The sequence below is a fragment of the Penaeus vannamei genome, chromosome 3, assembly GCF_042767895.1.
Source record: "Penaeus vannamei isolate JL-2024 chromosome 3, ASM4276789v1, whole genome shotgun sequence".
Classification (NCBI taxonomy): Eukaryota; Metazoa; Arthropoda; class Malacostraca; order Decapoda; family Penaeidae; genus Penaeus; species Penaeus vannamei.
Genome location: NC_091551.1, coordinates 16,302,053 through 16,324,834, shown reverse-complemented (window position 1 = coordinate 16,324,834; position 22,782 = coordinate 16,302,053). Strand labels below are relative to the sequence as shown.

At 38.2% G+C, this 22,782-nt stretch overlaps 3 protein-coding genes across 3 annotated transcripts; 1 reads left to right on the top strand and 2 right to left on the bottom strand.

Annotated features, from left to right (window-relative positions):
* Window positions 1–7,517: 7,517 nt before the first annotated feature.
* On the bottom strand, window positions 7,518–16,320 carry LOC113814902 (prefoldin subunit mgr). Its single transcript, XM_027366967.2, has 5 exons — window positions 16,183–16,320; window positions 11,543–11,670; window positions 9,981–10,146; window positions 8,799–8,911; window positions 7,518–8,455 (listed from the first exon to the last, which is right to left on the bottom strand). The coding sequence occupies exons 1-5, from the start codon at window positions 16,252–16,254 to the stop codon at window positions 8,368–8,370; spliced, it is 567 nt and encodes a 188-aa protein (XP_027222768.1). The 5' UTR covers window positions 16,255–16,320; the 3' UTR covers window positions 7,518–8,367.
* Window positions 16,321–20,430: 4,110 nt separating this feature from the next.
* On the bottom strand, window positions 20,431–20,913 carry LOC138859606 (uncharacterized). Its single transcript, XM_070115378.1, has one exon. The coding sequence runs from the start codon at window positions 20,911–20,913 to the stop codon at window positions 20,431–20,433; it is 483 nt and encodes a 160-aa protein (XP_069971479.1).
* A 1,064-nt stretch (window positions 20,914–21,977) lies between these two features.
* LOC113814903 (S-methyl-5'-thioadenosine phosphorylase) lies at window positions 21,978–22,656 on the top strand (the record flags this gene model as incomplete). The annotated part of the gene is given in 2 exon segments (XM_070138435.1): window positions 21,978–22,136; window positions 22,511–22,656. Coding segments are annotated over 2 exon segments (161 nt in total), but the record flags the coding sequence as incomplete, so codon positions are not given.
* Between the last annotated feature and the right edge of the window lie 126 nt (window positions 22,657–22,782).

Here is a 22,782-nt window from a genome sequence, read left to right as displayed (position 1 = left end):
ACTAGTGCATTACCCACCCAAGCAGAAAATCAATCTCCAGAAGACATTCCTACCCACCCAACTTCCTCAAATTCATCAACTTTATCCCCGCAACCTTCATCAAGCAACCAATCCTCCCTTATTACTACCTTACAGCCTTATTCTCCATCACTCCGTAATACTCCCTCTTCTACACGTCCCCGACCATCCACCACCACCAACCTTACAGATATCTTAAATACTCTGTCCCATTAAGCTGGGCTTAATGGGACCGATTTTTCGTGATTCCTTCTACAGCTCCTTACTCAGGCAACACTCTTCTCTTTCAACAATGCCTCCAAAAACAAGTAGGAAGAGTCCCTTTCTATACCAGACGCGATCGCTCCCGTCTTATAACAGTCAGATCAGAAACTGAATCTATAGCACTATCATATATAACTGATCATTCTGGCAACCCCATTCCTGCAGAACCTCCTCCCAAACCTTAATACCTGTACCGGAACTGCCTCTCTCTCCCCAGCAAACTGCTCAGTCGATACCAAAGATTGGTCAGACTGTGGAGAAGACTTACTAGGATGCCTCAAAGACCAAGATGTGAAATCAGTACATTGCTACACCATTCCTCCTAAAGGTCAACGAAAGAATTCGACCAACATTGCCAAAATTACTTTCCGTACACATGACCTTCCCTTACTTATCTACATCGGTGGACAATCCCTCCCTCTTCGACCATACCAACCCCCTCCCCGTCAATGTCAAAACTGTTGGCGCTTTGGACATCCTGCCAAACACAGCCGTTCCACAGACCGATGCCCCATATATGCCCAACCTAGTCATAACCGATCAAACTGCTCAGCACAAACACGTACATGTGCTAACTGCGGCGACCCCCATAATGTATTTTATAGAGGCTGTCCCACTTACAAGTTTGAATCTGAGGTAGCAACTCTCATACAAAAATGGTCTCACTTTACGTGAAGCCAGACAGGAAGCACGTCGACAAAGTTTCTCTCATACTCCATACTCTAGTAACATCGTTCGCTCAGCCCCTTCCCCTCCACCCCAAGATGTCCCCATTTCCACTTCTACATTCTACCTCCCTCAGACCAATTCTTTTGCCACTCTAAACCCAGACACCCCAATCTCAACCACAGCTCCAATCTCGACTACAGCCCCAACACCATCCCCTCTCCCTCCCCGCACTACCCGCAGTAGACAGACTAAACGTTCTAACCCTTCTTCCCCTACAGCACAATCACCTCCACCTACCGTTACCTATATTTCTGAGACACCAGTTTCCTCTTCCCCCTCTCATAAGAAAACCTTTATCCAACAAAACTCTTCAACCAACTCCACTGCAGAAACAATTACCTCCCCACAAAACTCTCCAACCAACTCCACTCCAGAAACAATGGATGACATTCAAAGTTCTATGCTTGAGACACAAGATCCCATACCTCATACTCCTTCCACACTTGAAGTGATTGCCGATATTCATACCCCTCCTACTAATATTCCCCCTACACCCCTTCCTCCTACTCCCTCTCAACACAACCTAACCCCCTCAATTCCATCCACCACCTATATCCATCCTCCCAATATCCATCCCCCTCTTACAGCACCCCTACACCCCTTCCTCCTAATCCCTCCCAAGACAACACACCCCCTTCAACTCTCCATCCTTCCGATATCCATCCTCCTACCACTAATACCCCACATCACTTCCTCCCACTCCTTCCCAACACAACCCACCCCCTTCAACCCCAACTATACGCACATCCTCCCTCCATCCCCTCTATCCTTTGCACTCCCTCCCTGATACACAAATGAATCACTCATGACACAACAATGCCCTTCCCCAGATCACCCACCTCCTGATACCCCTCCTTCACACCCCCTAGCTCCTTCCCCCAGATTCCCCAATACCAAATAAATCGGATACCCGATTATATACCCGTTTCACCACCACCAAATCCTTTTCTATCCTCTTCTCACGCAAACGTGCAAAGCCCCAACTTCCTCTCTTCTTATATGGCACTCCTCTACAATACCGCTCTTCGAGAAAGTTCCTTGGAGTAATTTTCGACTCCAGACTATCCTGGCGAGACCATATTCTCTCCATTAAAGAAAAAGCTCAAAAAAGCCTTAGAATTCTACAAACTCTGTCCCACATATCATGGTGGTCAGACCGCAAAACTCTCCTCTATCTTCACTCAACCTTGATCCTCTCTACTCTTGATTATGGATGCCATGTATACTCATGTCTCTACCACACTTCTTAATCAAATAGATACAGTTCAGGTTCAGTACAGGTCTCCGATTAGCATTAAGAGCATTCAACTCCTCCCCAGTTGAGAGCCTGTACACAGTGAGTCATATTATCTCTCTCTCTCGACCCCGTACCCTTCTCTCTCTCCGATGCTTTGCACGCTTTCACCAACACTCCCTCACCAAATGAACTATCCTTCAATCCCTAATTTCTACCTTTACCTCATCTCCCCATTTGCCAACTCATTTTATCGTCCGCATGAATACTCTCCTTTCCCATTCCCCCTTTCCAATTCTCCAACTTCTGCCCTTCTCTGTCAATTCAGTTCCTCCATTGCAGATGCCCTACCGCCAAATTTGCTCCTCGGTATATCCTGACCCACCAAAGTCAGATATGATATGCCTCCCTCTGTTTTTCTCACTCACTTTCGTAACCATATTCCTCCTATTCACTCTTCAAGTAGGCATGTTTACACTGACGGCTCCAATGGTTCATGGTTAATGGTTAAAATAAATGTGCTAGACATCTAAGGTCATATAGCACTATAGGAAGGTATAGTAAAGGGGGATGTCAGGTGATAGTTGCTATGTGTCAACTATCTAGAGTAGTGTTGAAAGGTTGAAGATGAGGGAAAAGGTTATGGTGGTTTAGGTAAGGGAGTTAGATCAAGTGAAGGATATTTATGCGTCTGAGGGAGAACAGGTTATAAGAAGCAAGGATATGACGTAGGTCTGGTCTATGAGAACGGAAACCGCGAATATTCCAATGTAGGAGAGCTATATCTTAGTTATTTTAAGATGAAAGCGTCGGTACCTATTGGGGAATCTGGGGGAGAAGGAGCTCGGGGGTGTGAAGGTGGGGTATTAGGAGGTAGGGAATTTGGGGAAGGGCATTGTTGTGAACTGAGTGATTCTCGTGTGTATCCGGGAGGGAGTGCAAAAGATAGAGGGGATGGAGGGAGGGAGAATGTGCCTATAGTTGGGGTTGAAGGGGATGGGTTGTGTTGGGAGGGAGTAGATGTGGGGGAGTATTAGTGGTAGGAGGGTGGATATCGGAAGGATGGATAATTTGAGTTGAAGGGGATGTGTTGTCTTGGGAGGGATTAGGAGGAAGGGGTGTTGGAGTGCTGTGAGTAAGAGGGGGATGGATATCAGGAGGATGGATTTCGGAGGTAGACAGAATTGAGGGGGTTATGTTGTGTTGAGAGGGAGTAGGAAGAAGGGGTGTAGGGGAATATTAGTAGGAGGGGTATGAAGGCAACCACTTCAAGTGTAGAAGGAGCATGAGTTATGGGATCTTGTGCTGTAGGGGAAGAAGGGTTAGAACGTTTAGTCTGTCTACTGCGGGTAGTTCGGGGAAGGAGAGGGGATGGTGTTGGAGCTGTAGTTGAGATTGGAGCTGTGGTTGAGATTGGGTGTCTGGGTTTAGAGTGGCAAAGGAATTGGTCTGAGGGATGCATAATGTAGATGTGGAAATGGGGTCATCTTGGGGTGGAGGGGGAGGGGCTAAGGGAACGATGTTACTAGAGTATGGAGTATGAGAGAAACCTTGTCGACGTGCTTCCTGTCTGGCTTCACGTAAAATGAGACCATTTTTGTATCTGAGAGTTGCTACCTCAGATTCAAACTTGTAAGTGGGACAGCTTCTATAAAATAAATTATGGGGGTCGCCGCAGTTAGCACATGTTCGTGTTTGTGCTGAGCAGTTTGATCGGTTATGACTAGGTTGGGCACATATGGGGCATCGGTCTGTGGAACGGCTGTGTTTGGCAGGATGTCCAAAGCGCCAACAGTTTTGACACTGACCGGGAGGGGGTTGGTATGGTCGAACAGAGAGGGATTGTCCACCGATGTAGATAAGTAAGGGAAGGTCATGTGTACGGAAGGTAATATTGGCAATGTTGGTCGGATTCTTTCGTTGACCTTTAGGAGGAATGGTGTAGCAATGTACTGATTTCACATCTTGGTCTTTGAGGCATCCTAGCAAGTCTTCTCCACAGTCTGACCAATCTTTGGTATCGACTGAGCAGTTTGCTGGGGAGAGAGAGGCAGTTCCGGTACAGGTATTAAGGGTTGGGAGGAGGTTCTGCAGGAATGGGGTTGCCAGAATGATCAGTTAAATTTGATAGTGCTATAGATTCAGTTTCTGATCTGACTGTTACAAGACGGGAGCGATCGCGTCTGGTATAGAAAGGGACTCTTCCTACTTGTTTTTGGAGGCATTGTTGAAAGAGAAGAGTGTTGCCTGAGTAAGGAGCTGTAGAAGGAATCACGAAAAATCGGTCCCATTAAGCTGGGCTAAACAGAGTATTTAAGATATCTGTAAGGTTGGTGGTGGTGGATGGTCGGGGACGTGTAGAAGAGGGAGTATTACGGAGTGATGGAGAATAAGGCTGTAAGGTAGTAATAAGGGAGGATTGGTTGCTTGATGAAGGTTGCGGGGGTAAAGTTGATGAATTTGAGGAAGTTGGGTGGGTAGGAATGTCTTCTGGAGATTGATTTTCTGCTTGGGTGGGTAATGCACTAGTAGGCATTGCGGAGTGGGTAGTAGTTTGTGTTCGGAGTCGTGGTCAAAGGAGAGCCTGGGTTGGGGCTATTTGATAAAGGGGCTAGCCTTATAGCCTCTAATAAGGGGATTAGCCGGGAGTACCGTGCCCATAGTTCCCGCAGGCCGTTCAGTACTGGCATAAGGTCAGCCTTTCATCATCTCAGCACGGCTCTCACACCTTAGAAAGTAGATAGTAGAAGGGGATGCAGAGGGGATGGAAACAAAAGCTGGAGGGGGAAAAGACCATGCAAAATTAGTTGAGTCGAGGGCTGAGGCCCTAGGCAGGGGAGATCCCTGCACTGGGTCTCTTAAGTCCCCCCATGACAACAACGGGCAAGGGATTGGGGGGGCTGACGGCTCCAAAAACATTCGGAGCAGGTTTTGCAGTCATCTTCCCAATCTACACGTTTAAATACCCTCTATCTCCTGAGTCTTGTGTTCTCACTAAAGAATTATATGCAATCCTCCTTGCCTTGAAACACATACTCTCTCTTTTCCTCCTATTTCACGATTTTACTGACTCTCGAAACTCGCTCACTCTCATAAAATCCATACCTTCAACTAACCCCCTTGTCTGTAAAATTCAAGACATACAAAACTATCAAGTTTTGCTGTGTACCATGCCATATAGGAGTACCAGGCAATGAAAGAGCAGACACTCAAGCTCGCTCAGCCAATAAGTCCACATCACGTAACGCAAATTTCTAAAAAATCCCAGCCATAGATTATTACCCTCATTTTAAAACCTTTCTTTATGGAAAACCTTCTGGGCAAGTCTTACCACCAATAAATTACATTCAATAAAACCAACAATCTCCTCCTGGTCAACTTCCTTCCATAAACACAGATGCTGGGAAACAGCCCATTCCTGCTTACGCCTTAGGCACTCATACCTCATGTCACGATCAGACCCACCTCTATGTTCCTCCTGTAATATTCCCATTTCAGTTTCACACATCCTGCTGGCATGTCCACGTTTCACCACAACCCGAATTGCTGCTTTTCCTCGTCTATCTTCCCTACAACGACCTCCCAACCTATCAGACATCCTAATGGAATCCCATACTTTCTGCATAGAAAACCTTATCTCCTTCCTTGTTTTTGGAGGCACTGCTGAAAGAGAAGAATATTCTCGGATTAGGGGGCTGTGGGAGGAATCACAAAGAATCAATCCATTTAGCTTATTACTACTCTTTAGAGTAGTAACAAGGGAAGAGGGGGCAGACATTGATGAAGACTGTGCTGTAGGAGATGGAGAGGAGAATGTTGGGAGAGAGGAAGGGGTGCATTCTGGTGGTTGAATAATAATGAGTGGGTGGTTCGGAATGGATAATGAATAATGGTTAATAGCTAAAGAAATGTGCTAGACATCTAAGGTCATATAGCACTGTAGTAAATGGTAGTGAAGGGTGGTTGAGTTATTAGTTAGTTGCTATGCATCAACTATCTAGAGTAATATTGAAAAGGTTAAAGATGGGTAAAGGAGTTGATGAGTGAATGGGTTACGGTGGGGTTAGGTAATGATATTATATCAAAAAAAGGAGATGCATGTGTCTCAGGAAGGAGAACAGGTTTTCAAAGCAGAGGAGGATGAGTAAGAAAAGTCTTTTGGAGGCAGATAATGGATGGGTTATAAGAAGAACGGATATGACGAAGGTCAGGACTGAAAGAATATTCCAATGTAGGAGAGCTATTACTTAGTTGATCTACGAGTGATAACGATCAGCGTGTGTTTTGGAGAATTTGAAGGGGAAGGAGCTAGGGGGTGAGATAAGGAATTGGAGGGGGTGGTGGTGTAGTATCAGGAGGTGAAGGATCTGGGGAAGGACATAATTGTGACATGAGGAATTCACGTGTGTATCCAGGAGGGAGTGGAAAGGATAGAGGGGATGGAGGGAGGGTTAATGTGAGTGTAGTTGGAGCTGGGGGGGATAAGCTGTGTTGGGAGGGAGTAGGACAAAGAGGTGTAGGGGGAAATATGAGGAGGATGGATAGATATCGGCAGTCACTAGAAAATGAAGAATGGTGTATGAGATGGAGTGGAAGATGTTGGGAGAGGTTTTATGAAAGTTGGGTGACATGGAAGTAGTAGCAGTGTTCAGAGCTGTGATCAAAGTATAGCCACAGGTCAGGAAACCAGGAATTAAAATCAGTGGGACTAGCTGATAATGGGATTAGACTTGAATGTTTTTCATTAATCATTATTGGCCATGGTAAGCCTCAAGTGTGAAGAGAAACAGTTCACTCCTCAGGATACACATAAGGAAGCAAAGGCTAGATAACTAAACATGGGAATATTGTGCCCAAGGCCAACCTCATCCTTTCAACATGGCTCTTACATTTTTGGAAGAAGACAAGAGAAGGAAAATGGAAGGGAGAGACAACCAAGTTAAATTGATTGAGGCCCAGGGTAGGGAAGATCCATAACATTGGGCCTTAGTCTCCATCTCCTATGCCCCCAGCTCCAATAACGTGTATGGGATTAGGGGGGAGGTAGATGAGAAAAAAGAAATGGAAGTCAATATTCCATACAACCAAATTCTTTATACTTACAATCCCCTTAAAAAAAACTGTATATCAAGAAGGACAATTCTAGCAAAAGCCACTTACCAATTCTGGGAGCTCTGCTCACTAACTGACAAAGTTATTTTCATAGTTCCCTTTTCTGCTAAACAAGGTAAATGCTACACAAGCAAGCAGGTTGATACAAGGAAAGAATTAAGACTTTCATTTTTTATTTCCAGATAAGCAGAAACATATAGAAAGAGATGATTAACCAAAGAATAAGATCACATTATTATAACGCTGCAATATGTTAAGATATTAATAAAGTAGTAATATGTGAGCTATGGGACCGAGGCTTCAGGGATCTGACACATGACAGAAATTTGCTTCTCAGGCTTCAATTTCAATTGCACATTCTTTACCAACTTGTCACTTTCTACCAGACAGATCTGAAAAAAACAATTAATCCTACACAAACTCTCTAGAAGCAAATTGGGCAACATACGTATGTTGTTTCAAATCTTTCGGATAATAAATGTATATTAAAGATATTTAACATAGGATATATTAATAAATTTGTTTACAGTGAAGATATTTCCTTTTGATCTACATTGCTATCTTCCAATCTTGAAAACAATTTATCCTTTTTGACAATATATACAAGGAGAGTGAGTATACAACAGGTATTTAGTGATATGTCACATGGAAATGCAGTGGAATCTATAAAGCTTTTTTCTTTTCTTTTCTCTTTGCATAAGTAAGCCAGCCAAAAGGTGCTAGATCCTGATGGTACAAGAGACATTGTGCAGTTAACTGTGTTCTCTCATCACATGTACTGCGAGAAAGACTAGCAATGGCTCCATCAATTCTCTGCCCTGTAACTGTAACCACACTGACCTTGTTGTTGAAACTCAACCAAAAAATGAATAATCTTTCTTTGGCGAAAAATTAAGGGCACTTAAAAGTAACAAATTGGTACTTTTTCTCTTTAGGGTAGTTTTCACTAAATTTCAGAGACATATTAGAAGATATTTTATTTCTAAAATTAGCACAGGAAACTTTCATGCTTATGATGCAGCTTTTGCCGCCCTTCGCCTTTTGACATCCCAATTGTAAATTCGAGCCATTGTCACCTCCGTCGTTGTTCCTTGGTTCCTGAAGAAGATAGTGAAAATCATTTAAGGAATTTCAGTGACAATAATTATCAGCTTTCTAATATTTATACTGTATAGGAGTATTTATGACAAAAAATTGGGGGGGGGGGGATCTTTCTTACTCTGTTCACTATTATCATTATCATTATTATCATTATCATTATTATTATTATCATCATTATTATTATCATTATTATTATAACTATTATTATTATCATTATCATCATCATTGTTATTATCATTATCATTACTATAACTATTATTATCATCATCATTATCATTATCATTATTATCATCCTTATTACTATTATCATCATCCTTATTATTATTACAGAAAAACTCACCTAAGGAAGTCAAGGTCGTGCTCTACCTGTGATAGGTTCTTTGTTGCATTATTCAAGTTTTTCGACAAAAGGCTTTCAGCATCTTCAAGCCCATATTCCAACATTACATTAGCCTGTAAATAAATTCAATATATCATTAGAAGCTATCTTGGGTTCCAAGATTTGAGTAGACTGAATATCACATACAACTTTCATTCTCAGTCTAACAGGTAAACTTATCTCTCAACCCTAATCTCATCATCATCATCACGTCAGAATTCAATTCGTCCTGAGTTCCACCCCAACAGCCTATGTACGTGCTATGGCACTTACCTCTCCTCCTCTAATTCCTGTGTCATTCACAATTCTACAATGCCCAGTTAAGCCTCTAACATTGTTATTTCCTCCATCCCTGTATGGCTTTAACAGCTGCTACATGACAACAGGAAGAACTAATGCCAAATCCCACGTATTTCCACTGGCTCTTACTGACATCCAGCGTATTTAGGTTAAATCTGATTACAAATATTTCCTTTTTACATACACTCCCTGTTAGGACATGGTTCAACTGGCCTTGTGTACGCCCAGGTCTAGCCATAAGCATGGCTATTTTGGCTAAATCACTTCACTTTGGTGCAAAATCTGGGGGCTGAGGGGAGCCAGCAATAACCTGACCTAGAGCGTTCTTTTTCTTAGTGTATCTGAAGATTTTCTAGGATGCAATTAAAAACTATTGTCTGTAATTTGCTTAAAGAAACTACCAATATCTAAGTATCTATTGTCAACAAAAGTCATATTAGAGACTTTATATAAAACCTGGAGTTAATTACAAAATTCATTTTTTATTACCAAAAACAAATAAACAAGAAATGCCTACTATGAAAGTGAGGATCTACACTCATGTCGACAGCCCATCAAAATAGCATTAATAATCTTAAATCAGTATATTGGTTTCCATTCTTCTTTCTTCAAACACTAATACCCCATGAAACAAAACTACAGCAGATAAATCCTTGTGCTCCATGTTGCTCTAAAGAGTACTATGCATAGTGATGAAAAACAAGCTTGGTCCTAGATGAAAACAAGGCCAGTTGAACTGCGCCTTTCGTTGTAGCACACCCAACAGAGCAGGATATTTGCACTGAATCTTAAAAGAAATATTTATAATGATATAATATACTAAATCATAATCAAATTACTTACTCCAAGCCAAAGACACACTCGGTCTGTTGGTGGAATTTTAGCCTTCATGTAGACTTGATCAGACAGTAAGAATTTAGTCTCGATGGCATCAGCTGTATCTTTTCTGGCCTTCATCTCTTTTACAATTTGTAGAGAACTCTTAATATCTGGAATTTGCGATTTCAACCTGCAAAAGAAAAAAAGAATAATAACCTTCTGCATATTCTCTGATATATGTTTTTTTCCACTTTCACACAATATTTATTATCCCTTTCATCTAGATATATCTTGGCAACATGAGATATCACTTGATATCTTACCTATGTCCTACTTATTTTGTCTATCTAAGTCATCTTGATCCAAGAAACTACCAATAAAGGACAAGGAACAGTCATATCAAAACTAAAATCCTATTGCTCATCTTGCAATAAGTATATTTGATCAGACTATGTCTCATTAGCCTAGATGAACTGAACTGCCACGTAAACAGTGGAATAAACATTTTTCAGACACTTCTAATCATTTTCAATCTAAATTTAATACTGCAACCTGTCCTGTTAAGTATTAGAGAAAAATCTTCATGTTCTATTGCATAAGGGGATATAAGGAACTGCAGATTCTACAGGTTTTAAAAGCATTCTCATGCCATGTGATGAATATTATTGTGACTTCTTATCTGCACTGAGATTATGTGATTACTGCCAAGATATTTGCCATTTTTCAAAGGAAATTATTTCAATCCCTTCTTACACATCATGCTTAGCATTATAATTGGTTAAATGGAGTAGACTATTGATCAATGTAGCCTGTCCTGTCCCCTCCAATCAATAATCAGTATGACTAATATATGTCATACAGCTGGTAATATGAAACAGTACACTTGGTAGTTTGTTCAATATCATTTTATCTTTCTCTCTTGGATGTCTATTCTTCATTAGTTATTATCTGCATTTTCTACACAAAAAAAATCTTCAATATGACACCAAAAACTTTAACAGACTAAAATGCACTACAGTTCTTTTATTTGTTACAAACAGTTAGCCAAACTGAACTGTGATTCATCACATATTAAACAGCTAAAAAAGAGAATATCTCTAGGAAATTAATATTTCAACTGACACATCATAGTACTGAAATGAACAACTGGCAGCCAACAAATATTCACAAGAGTAATCATACATGTTTTTTTCTTTTCTTTTTCTTGTATCTCACTTTTGAAAAATTAAGAAACAAAATAGATGCATAATATAAAATCACCAATATGTTATAAAGAATAACTAAACACACAGTAGGTTTGGCAAGTAAGCAAATGCCATCCCAGCAGCTTGGAGATATTTAATGAAGAAAGATGAACGTTCCCTAACTTGCTACTTACGGTAACAATTAAATATCCCAAACCCCTATGATCCTGATAACATGACCAACACATCATGAAAAAATTTGGCTTACGGGGTAGGTGACATGAACATGCTGCCATGAGAAAATTTGATTGAGGGCCAAGATAACAGGAAACATATAAAAATGATTGAAAATCTTTACTTTATAAAACCTTAAGAATAGAAAAACAATTCCTAGCCACTCACTTCTTGCGCCTGGCTTGCAAATGCGCTTCCATAAACTTATATTTGTTCAGTTGTTCATCCAGCCGCATGATAACACTCTGTGCATCATTGGCATTGTCTTCTTTGTTCATGAAGGCATCAACATCTTCCTGAAAGTAGAGAGCTAAATTAAAGTAATGTACTTAAGGTCCAATAAAAGGTAATATACTTTCAAAGGCTAACCACACTCCCTCCATCACATCCAATTTACTTCTGCAAGACAAAACTTTTCCAATTAGCCACAACTTCTAGAAGTTATGAAATGAGTGTTAAAATCGGGAGTTTTCCTGCAACATGAAACTTATAAAATTAATTAAAATACATAAATATGAATAAAAAATAAATAAAATAAAATAAAAAAACAAAATAAAAAATTACATCACTAACATATAAGCATATTACATAAATCCAAGTCTTCCTAAATTATCTGCTTACATACAGGTGCTGTCACTCACTCACTCACTCACTCACTCACTCACTCACTCACTCACTCACTCACTCACACACACATACACACACACTCACACTCACACACTCTCACACACACACTCACACTCACACTCACACACTCTCACACACACACACCACAGTCACTCACACACACACACACACACACACACACACACACACACACACACACACACACACACACTCACACACACACACACACTCACACACACTCACACTCACACACACTCACACTCACACGCACGCACACGCGCACACACACACACACACTCACACACACATACACACACACTCACACTCACTCACACACACATACACACACTCACACACACACACACACATACACACACACACACTCACACACACACACACTCACACACACACACACTCACACACACACACACTCACACACACACACACTCACACACACACACACTCACACACACACACACTCACACACACACACACACACACACTCACACACACACACTCACACACACACTCACACTCTCCATATCTGGGGAGGTAACCAATTAGAGCCCAGGTACACTTATGTGGACTTTTGCTTGTTGCAATCATGCACATGGCATTTGATTATGACATTACGCATAGATTTGAGTTCGTGAATGTTCAAGGAACACTTATACTAATATCAGAAAAAAATTGTATTGCCGTGATTTATGACGAAATATTTTGTGAAACACATCTAAAAAAATATATAAAAAAATCAAGTTTTGTGTCCTTTTACACTTGAAATATGCTTCCATCAAGATTCCCTGGCAATATGTTGTAGCTTATGAAGTGATCTATACGTACTCAATTGAGCTTCCATTACCACCCTCTCCTGCGGTTGATGTTTCACAGCACGTAGGACTGAGTGACGATTACCCTTCTCCACCTTCTCTAATTAGTGTCCCCTTGTCACATTATACTGTCATACCAGGCAACTCTAAAACTTACGAGTTGGGCAGCATCTCCTTACGAAGGAGAGGGACTATCGAGATAAAGTTATATAGAGATGCAAAGACAGGACCTGGGGTGCCAGGATTCACACCATTAACAGAGAAATTGTAAAGTGGCAAAACCCCATCCACAGATATCCTGCTGTTCCTGGGAAGACTGAGGTGAAGATACTGTCAGCTAAGAAGGAACACGCTGCCTCGACAGCAGAGCCCATCCTGGATATTGTACAGACATTCTACACAAGAGCTGAAGTTGGTTGGGCTCATTTAATACCAATTGTAGATGTTGTCAAGAGGATGCTAAGGCGAGTGCAGCAACAGGCAGGTATGTCTGATCTTTGCCTATTTCAGGCAACACTAAGAGAAGAGGGCTTCCTTCAATGAGATGAGGATGGAATGGCAGTCCCTATTACAGACTCTGATCTGAAATTTCTTGCCAAGTCTCGTCACTGGTTTGGTGATGGGACATTTAAAGTGGCCCCTATCAGGTACAAGCAGCATTACACACACTATGTATACTTAAGGTGACATACCCTGTGTCTATGCAATGTTGCCAGAAAAGAATGAAGAGATATATAATAAATTGTTGCACAAGGTGTTGCAGCTTATTACCCCTGGTTTATCATGCAATCCAGCAACAATAATGACAGATTTTGAAAAGGCAGCAGAATTTTTTTTTTCAAATGCAGAAGTTGCTGGATGATATTTCTGCCTGGGCCAGTCTGGAAACGCATCCAGGATCTTGGCCTTATAGCAAGGTATAGAGATGCTGCTTTCACCAACGAGATCAGGATGTTCCTGGCTCTGGCATTTACTCCGCATTCTGAAAAATGCCAACCAAAGTCCACTAGTTATATTCTGGCAAGACATAGCCTGCTAACACTGATTGCAGAATCTAAGCCATTTGATGTATACCATCCAAATTGAGTAGTTTTAAGCTAAAGACATTAATCAACCAATAATGATAAAATACACTATTATGGTGCAAGTAAAGAAGTGATTTCTTGGAGGGTCCAACCTCTGTCATATCACAGTTCCATGCTAGTCAGCAGAGCTTCAACTAGTGTCAATATCAATACTATCATTATAGTCAACATTATCAACATTATTCTACTGTTATTAGAGTAACAGTAAATATAGTACAAATAGTATATAAACTCAGCCAAGACCCTGGAGTACTGCTTTTCAACCAAGCTTCTCTTTAACTTTTTGGACTTGGGTACCTTACAGCTCACCTGTGGACCAAAACACCCGGACATTAAACTTGCTTGAGCAGCAACTCTTTCAGGCATATGGCTTGTAGACCTTGCCCACATAAAATATTTTTGTATAATTCAGTTCACTGATGGTAAACTCCACCCTCATGGATAAGCCCATTCCTGAAAGTCCAAAGAGTCAATCTGCCTCTGCTTTGAGAACTACTTATGAAAGATGCCTGTCTCCCTTTCCTCACCCAACCCTCAGCCAAATTTTTTCATGACAAGAAGTCCCTGTCATTCAGACCTAGTGGGTTGATTCTAATCATCTGGCACTTAATACTGATGTTTACATGTTTTGCATCTTATAACTTTTAGTATTAGAGTACTCCAGAGACAGGGGTAAGTTACCATTTTTTTCTTCCCTGGTCGCAATATAGTAACTGAAAAGTTTGGAGAATCTGCAGCAAAAGCTTATAACAGGACCACACCCATGAAGTCTCCAACATCAAGCAAACAAATGCACGAACCTTAGCCCAAATGCTCAAACTATTGCAAAGATTGCCATGCCAATCGATATGTCTTCCTTCCAAAAAATGTTGCAGCTAATTAACCCGTAGCCGACGGGTGGCACGTACGTACATGCCATGGCTGTTGTGGACCGAAAACAGATAGCATCATATCATGCCCATTCCCGCCCTGCTGGCTCGTCAGAAGGAGTTTGTTTTTCTCCGATAATAGCGGCGTCATTTATATGGTAAAGATTTTAGGCAATGGCACCTATAAAGAAGGTAAACCTTCAAAATTGTAATATTTTTTATAAATTATAGCAAAATAAAAGCTTTTAGGTACCAAATTTCGCTCGCAAACTACCGATTGAACCAGACACAAAAAGGGGAAACTGCCAATGCGCGCCAACAATCCCGTTATTACGTTAATTTGCCAAACATTTTTACCCATCGGCACTGGGGTAATTGGAATAAGTTAAAAGAGACCGACGCACATAGATAGAATACATGCTGGATTTTTTGTCTTCCACTGCAAAGGTTGGGGGGCAGTAGCCATCCAGGAGGGATGTTTCAGGAGGGGACAGACCCCTTCATTGGACAATATAGTGACTTAATTAGTATATATTCTTGTTATAGTGATGTATTTCGTGTATAATATTCATATCTTATCCTGACGTTTCCCTGGTCCTTTAATACCCTCCTCTGCTATTGAGGCCAAGAATGTGGGTGTGTGGTGGGTTCCACAGCATATACCCTGCTCAGATAGGTAGTAGAGGGCCACTATCATCATGATACCACTATCATCATGATCGGTCATGCAAAAGTATTCAGAACAATTGCGATTATTTGTGATGGATATCAACAGACACAAAACATAACACACCGTAAATGTCCAGAACAAAATATAATATTTATAAAGTTGGATGACTGTGTGACACTTTTAAAAATTACCAAATTAACAATGTATTTCATGGGAACAAGTCTTACATGAGGAGAGGGACACAATTCTCATATTTTCTCAAATGAACTACTTTTAGGAACCATTAAAACTAACTTTCATAATTCATATGGGCATAACAGTGCCAGTTGAGAATGAAACTTAAAACAGTATGGGGTAATACTAATTTAAATACCACGTGTCTTGAGAAATGCTTTCATACAGTCCAGTATTTAATGAGTTCAAGCCTTAGTCTATTAATAGTCGAAGAGTATCAATATAAAGGCACATTTACATACTAATCTGTAAAAATGACATTGTAATTTGCCTTAAAACCGGACAAAGGCGCTTACATGTAGGAAATCACAATAAATCTAACTTATAAAGCAGAGGATATCAAAATAAATCAAAATGAAAAAAACATGCAAGCGGCATGACTCATGACAGATACCGCTACAACGTCTAATTTCAAGATTACACTCCCTAGAACACCCTTTTCTATAGACTCCATCCATATCAAGACATTTCTATTCCATAATTCAAAACTTACAACAAACTGGGCCTCTGGAATGCCCATATAACTCTTGGAATCATCCAGAGGTTTGTCTTCGTCCCCGGCCATGATGTTTACGTGTTCCAATATTCTTTGCGACTTGCTTGGGATTTCCACTATTCAGATTATTTTGTTCAATTGTGATGAGTTTCGTGTCTTTATTATAGTGTTTTATATCTGTAAGTTTCATGTCTAATACATCATAGAGGGAGTCTTATTACTGATTTTAATTTATCTTGTATATTTTGGTAATATGATATTTTTTTATATTTTTGAGGAAATTTGTATCTAGTTTAACATTTGTTTTTCTTTTTTATTACTAAATCTTGGGGTAACTATCTACGTATATGTTTTATATTTTCTTTGATCTAATTTTTATCAAGGGGTGTGTTTCCTCGGGATAATTCGGAATCAATAAAGTCTCTTGAAATGCTTTCAAACAACAAAATCTCAACAAAAAATACAAATGTTGCACATTTTTTTCTTATTCTGCCATCATTTTGTTTTGATTATTATTCACACAACAAACCAAAGTAAAGCAGAACTCCTGTAATCTCGAGAAATTACATTTATTTCACACATGTTTACCATATACTCTGAAAACATCTATGGGTGAATCATACAATACGAATATGGATATGAGAAATCCCATAATGAGTTTCCAATCAAATGTCATTCTCCCTAAGATGCTTAAATACTATACCTAAAAATCCGAATGCCCGTGTTCTAAATCAAAGGCGGGAATATTTCCAGGATTTAATTTCACAAGGGACATTCCCTCTTTTATGAGTAGGAATTCATCCTGTAGTTTTTTTCTTTTCTTATCTTCTTTTATTGCCATTCATGGCGTCGACTTTCCATTATTCATCATAGTATCTTATCATTGTATTTATATTATCATTATTAGCTATTATAATTATCATTACTATTATTATTGCCAATATAATAATAGTAATAGTAATCATTATTACTAATATAATAATAATAATAATTATTATTATTATTATTTTCATTATTATTATCATCATTAACAATATCATTATTATTATAATTATCATTATTGTCATTGTTAATATCTTGGTGATTATCATTATTGCTCCTATTATAATTGTTATTATTATTACTATGATTACCGTCATTATTATCATTACTACTATTATATTTACTATTATCATTATTATTATTATAATCATTAATATTATTACCATTATTATTATTATTATTATTATCATTATTATTATTATAATCATTATTATTTCTTTATCATTATTATCATTATTATTTCTTTATCATTATTATCATTATCATTATCATTATCACATATATTAATATCTTCATTCAATATTGTTATCATTATCATTACCATTATTGATATCATTACTGATAGCATCATTATCATTATTGATAGCATCATTATCATTATTGATATCATTACTGATAGCATCATTATCATTATTGATATCATCATTATCATTATGATTATTATTACCATCAGACGTGACGCCATCATCAAGCAAGAGCGGGACAAGCAACTGGCCGACAACCGACACCCACTGTATAGGCACCAAGAAATGCGGCGAAGGCTTGACTCACGCAAGAACACACCTACTCAACATCGGCATGAGCAGCGGATGGAGATTTAGTAACATCCTACCGCATGGGCCACTCCCTGCACCATCTGAAAATCTCTCGAAGGGAATATCATTCAATAGGAAAGAGCGGCTAATCCTAATTTGTGTCAGAGCTGGAATCGGCAAGACAAATGACTTTAATGAGAATAATTATACAAGTCAGTCTCCCGTTTAAGTTAACCAAACAACGGAATATATTCTCCGAGACTGCGTACTCCAAGCTGCACCAACCAAGATCTGGAAGCAAACGGAAGATCTTTCCAGTAGTGCCAGTGGTGGAGTGACAAAATATGATGATGAATAGTAGTATTATCTTTATAACTATTACTATTATTATTATTATTATTAATAATAATAATTTCAGCATTATCATCATTAATATTACTACCACAATCATCATCATTATTAATATTACTATCACTATTATCATCATCATTATTATCATTACTACCACTATCATCATCATTATCATTATTATCATTATCATCGTTATTACTATTATTGTTGTAATTAACATTATCATGATCGTCATCATAATTATCATTACTCTTATCATTGTTGTTATCATTATTATTTTCATTACTATTATCATTATTATTATCATTATTATTTTCATTACTATTATCATTATTATTATCATTATTATTTTTTATAACAATTATCAATATCATTTTCACCATTAATGATATCATTATTGATATAATCATTACCATTATGATCATTATCATTGTTAGTATAACTGTTATTATCATTATGATGATTATCATCATTATTACTATTATTATCATTATTACTATTATTATCATTTTACTATTATTATTATTATTGCTGTTGTTGTTATTAATATTATTACTATTATTATCAGCATTATTATTATCATCATTACTATTTTTATCGTTATTACTGTTATTAATATTATTGTTTTTATTATCATCATTATTATTACCATCATTACTATTGTCATCATCATTATTATAATTATTGCTATTATCATCATTATCATAATAGTAGTTATTACTCTTATCATTATGATTATTGATATTATTATAGTTATCATTATTATTGTCATTGTTTTATTGTTATTACTGTTGTTGTTATATAATAATTATTGTTATCATTATTATCATTACTCTCATTATCTTTATCATCATTATCACTATCATTTCTACCATTATCATAAGTCTTGTTATTATTATCATTATTATCATTATCATCATATCTATTATTACTCATATTATTATGATTATCACAGTTATTGTTATCATTATCATTATTAGTATTACCATTATTATTATTATTATTACTTTTATTATCACTATTATGTTTTATCTATATCTTCTATCTTTATTGCAGGTATTATTATTATTTCATTATCATTATAACTACTACTACCATTATCATTATCATTATTGTTATTACTATTATCATTACATACATATTTAATTTACCATTATTGTCATCATTATCATGGTTATTATTACTATCATCATATTTAGTATTATCATGATAATGATGATGGTTATTGCTTTTTATCTTATCATTATAATTATCATTACTATTATTATTATTATCACTGTAAATTATCATCATTACTAGCATTATTATTGCCATCATCATTATCATCATTACCAATATCATCATTTTCATCATCGACATTGTCATTGTCATTATCATTACTATAATTATTTCTCATCATTACTATCATCATTAACATTACTTTTATCATTAATATTATCATCACTATTGTTATTGTTGTGCTAATTACATTCTTCTTAGTATCATTTTATTACCATTATTATTATTGTTATTGTTATTATTATTATTATCATTAGTCCTATTATATTAAATATTATTTCTGTTGTTATCACTATCATCACAATTATTGCCATTGTTATCATTATCTTTATCATCACTACTGTTATTATCACTATGGTTATTATCATTATTACTATTATTTTCATTATTACTTATTATCAATATTATCATTATTACTAATTATTATCATTATCATTACTAACAGTAGTATGATTTTTATTTTCTTACTATTAACATTATCATCATTGTTATTATCATTATTACTATCATTATCATTATTATCATCATTATTATTAATATCAGTACCGTCATTACTATTTATTATTATCATTACAATCGTTATCATCATCATTATTATCATAATTTTCAGCATTATTATTACTAAAATTATTATTATCGCTTTTATTCCTATTGCGATTTCATTTTATTATCATTATTATTGTCATTATCATTATTATTACTATTGTTATTATCGTTATTATGATTATTGTTATTGTTGTTAATATTATAAATATCATTAACATCATTTTCATGACCATTATTAAGTAGTGTTGTTATTTAATTAGGAATAAAAGAGCACTTTTGTTATGAAAAGATAAAGGCAGAAGCATCTTAAGATTATTTTTGACTTTCTCGCATTGCTATTATTGTGATTAACACTAATAGTCATTATCTTAACTATCACTCATCATCATCAAAGGAGCTGACGCCGACGGGGGCGCATAGCCACATCCACCCTTCGCTTCCAGCCAAGGGTATCTCTCATGGCGAGTCGCCAGGCAGGTCTATTTCTAGCACTCTACGTCAGGTCTGGTCGAGCTGCCCAAGCCCACGACTTCCTAAGTCTTCCCACAGACCTTCCCCACGTAGGATTCTCTCGTAAAAAGACAACCTGTTGGGTAGGGCCATACACAGGGAAACGAGCTAGGTGTCCACATAGCCTGAGTTGGGGGTCACGGATTATGGAAGTAACAGGTCCCTTGCCAATCTCACGGTGTAGTCGGTTGGACACATGGTCCTGCCAACTGTACACCATGAACCGGCGTAGGGACTTGTTACGAAATGCATAGAGACGCGACACCAAGGTACTAGATAGCGTCCAGATTTCACTTCCATAGAGCAAAACTGACAGCATCAGGGCCTTGAAGACACGTAACTTAGTCCTACATAGGTACCGGCACCTCCAAATACTCTTCTTGACTGAGTTGATGGTTCCTGCTGCCAGACCAATCCGTTCACTGACATCCTGGTCTGACAGCCCAGATACATGGGCTGCACGCATGCATCGACTAAACAGGTTCTCCTATGAGGTCCCTGAAATCCTGGATCTTGGTCTTAGCCCATGGGCTTCGCCTCGTTGCTGAATGCATCAAGGGCTGCTACCAGAATTTCCAGACTCAGATAGGATAGCAACATCGTCGGCAAAGTCGAAGTCCGTGACCTTGATATTGCCCGGTGTTGCTCAACAGTGACTTTGGGTATTAGGTCTGCCCATTATCCAGTCCATATAAGTATTGAAAGGTATTGTTGTATGGAAAAAGCCCTGTCTCACTCCAGAGTTAACAGGAAAAAAAGCTAGACAGTCTTCCTCCCTACACCAGACTTTACAGCACTTCAGTACCAGTATATAAGCTTGCTATTAAACCAATAATCCGTGTCAGAATTACCCTAGGTCTCAGGATCTTCCATAGCGATTGCGATTCACCAAGTCAAACGCCTTCGTCATTCTTGAGGTCGATACGGCCGAACTCGCGACAGCGTTCCGCAATGATTCGAAGCGCTATGATACAGTCTAATGTGGATTTGACAGGAGTGAATCCAGACTTCTCTGGTCGTAGGTGTCATAGTAGGTAGCTTCGGATCCGTTTCAGAATGTGGACGAAAATCTTGCATGGTATACTTAGCAATGTGATGCCACGTTGGTTGCCACAGTCTCAACGATCTCCTTTCCCCTTCCGAGGAAGTATCACCACGCCCCTAAACAGGTCAGGGGGAATAGAACCGGACAATCAGATGGCAAAACAGGACAGTATAAAGCCCTGTGTCATAGTTCACCCCTAGCATATATCAGTACAACAGGGATATCGCATATGCCTGCAGCCTTCTCATTATTCTGCCTAGAGATCCCCAAGTCAGGGTAGGACTCCTACCGTAGGAGGATCTTCCCTGATCGGTGGGTCCGGCAGAGTGATTGCCTTTTTTGTCTTTATCATTGTTGCCATTATTGTGTTTTGTTAACAAGATACTGACATTTTGTTATCAGAAATGTACATAAGAAAAGCAATAAAATTATATATAAAAAAACGATACAAGAATTATCAATACAGGGACTTTTATATATCTAATCCCTTGCTAAGGGTATTGCATCAAGGGTCACTTCACGTAACTCACTTGGATCCGTAGTCTAAACACACTGGTGGACTGACCGGCTGCAGATAAGCTGTTATTGCAGATAATAATATTGTAAAATTCCTCTAAACAGCTGTCAACATGAGTACAGTAAAAGTAAGTGTCAGATCGTATGTTGTCTTTCGATATACAATTGGTGTAGCTAAGAGTAACAGGATTTTGACACGGAAAGAAACTCGATGTAGATGCGATATAAGCCTGAGGAGAATTACAAGGTTGTAAACTTTTTAACGCAAGTTGCCATTTAGGTAAGCATGGTTATTATATGCTTTTATTACATCTAATGTTCTATTAACTGTTAAAGTCATGGTATTATTTTGTGTCAAACCCTTTATGTATGACCATTTTTTAAGGAATTCCTTTCGGTATTATATGCCAGTTACCATCTTGTGGATCCATTTACATAGTATTTTTTTTCCATTACGTACTATATGATCTTTAAGATGAGTTGTTCCATATTCCTTGTACAGATTGGCATCATTGGTGGATCAGGCCTGAACAATCCATCCCTGTTTGAGGAGACCAGCGAATGCACTGTTCAGACCCCCTATGGAGATCCATCTGATGTGCTGCGTGAAGGTCTCATAAATGGGGTACCATGTGTGCTGCTGGCAAGGTTGGTTAGATCAGATATGTATATCCTGTATGTGTGTTTGTGTCTTTTATTGTTATTATATTGTTATGGTCACCACAATCACATCATCAATCATCCTCATCATCATCAATTATCATCATCATTATC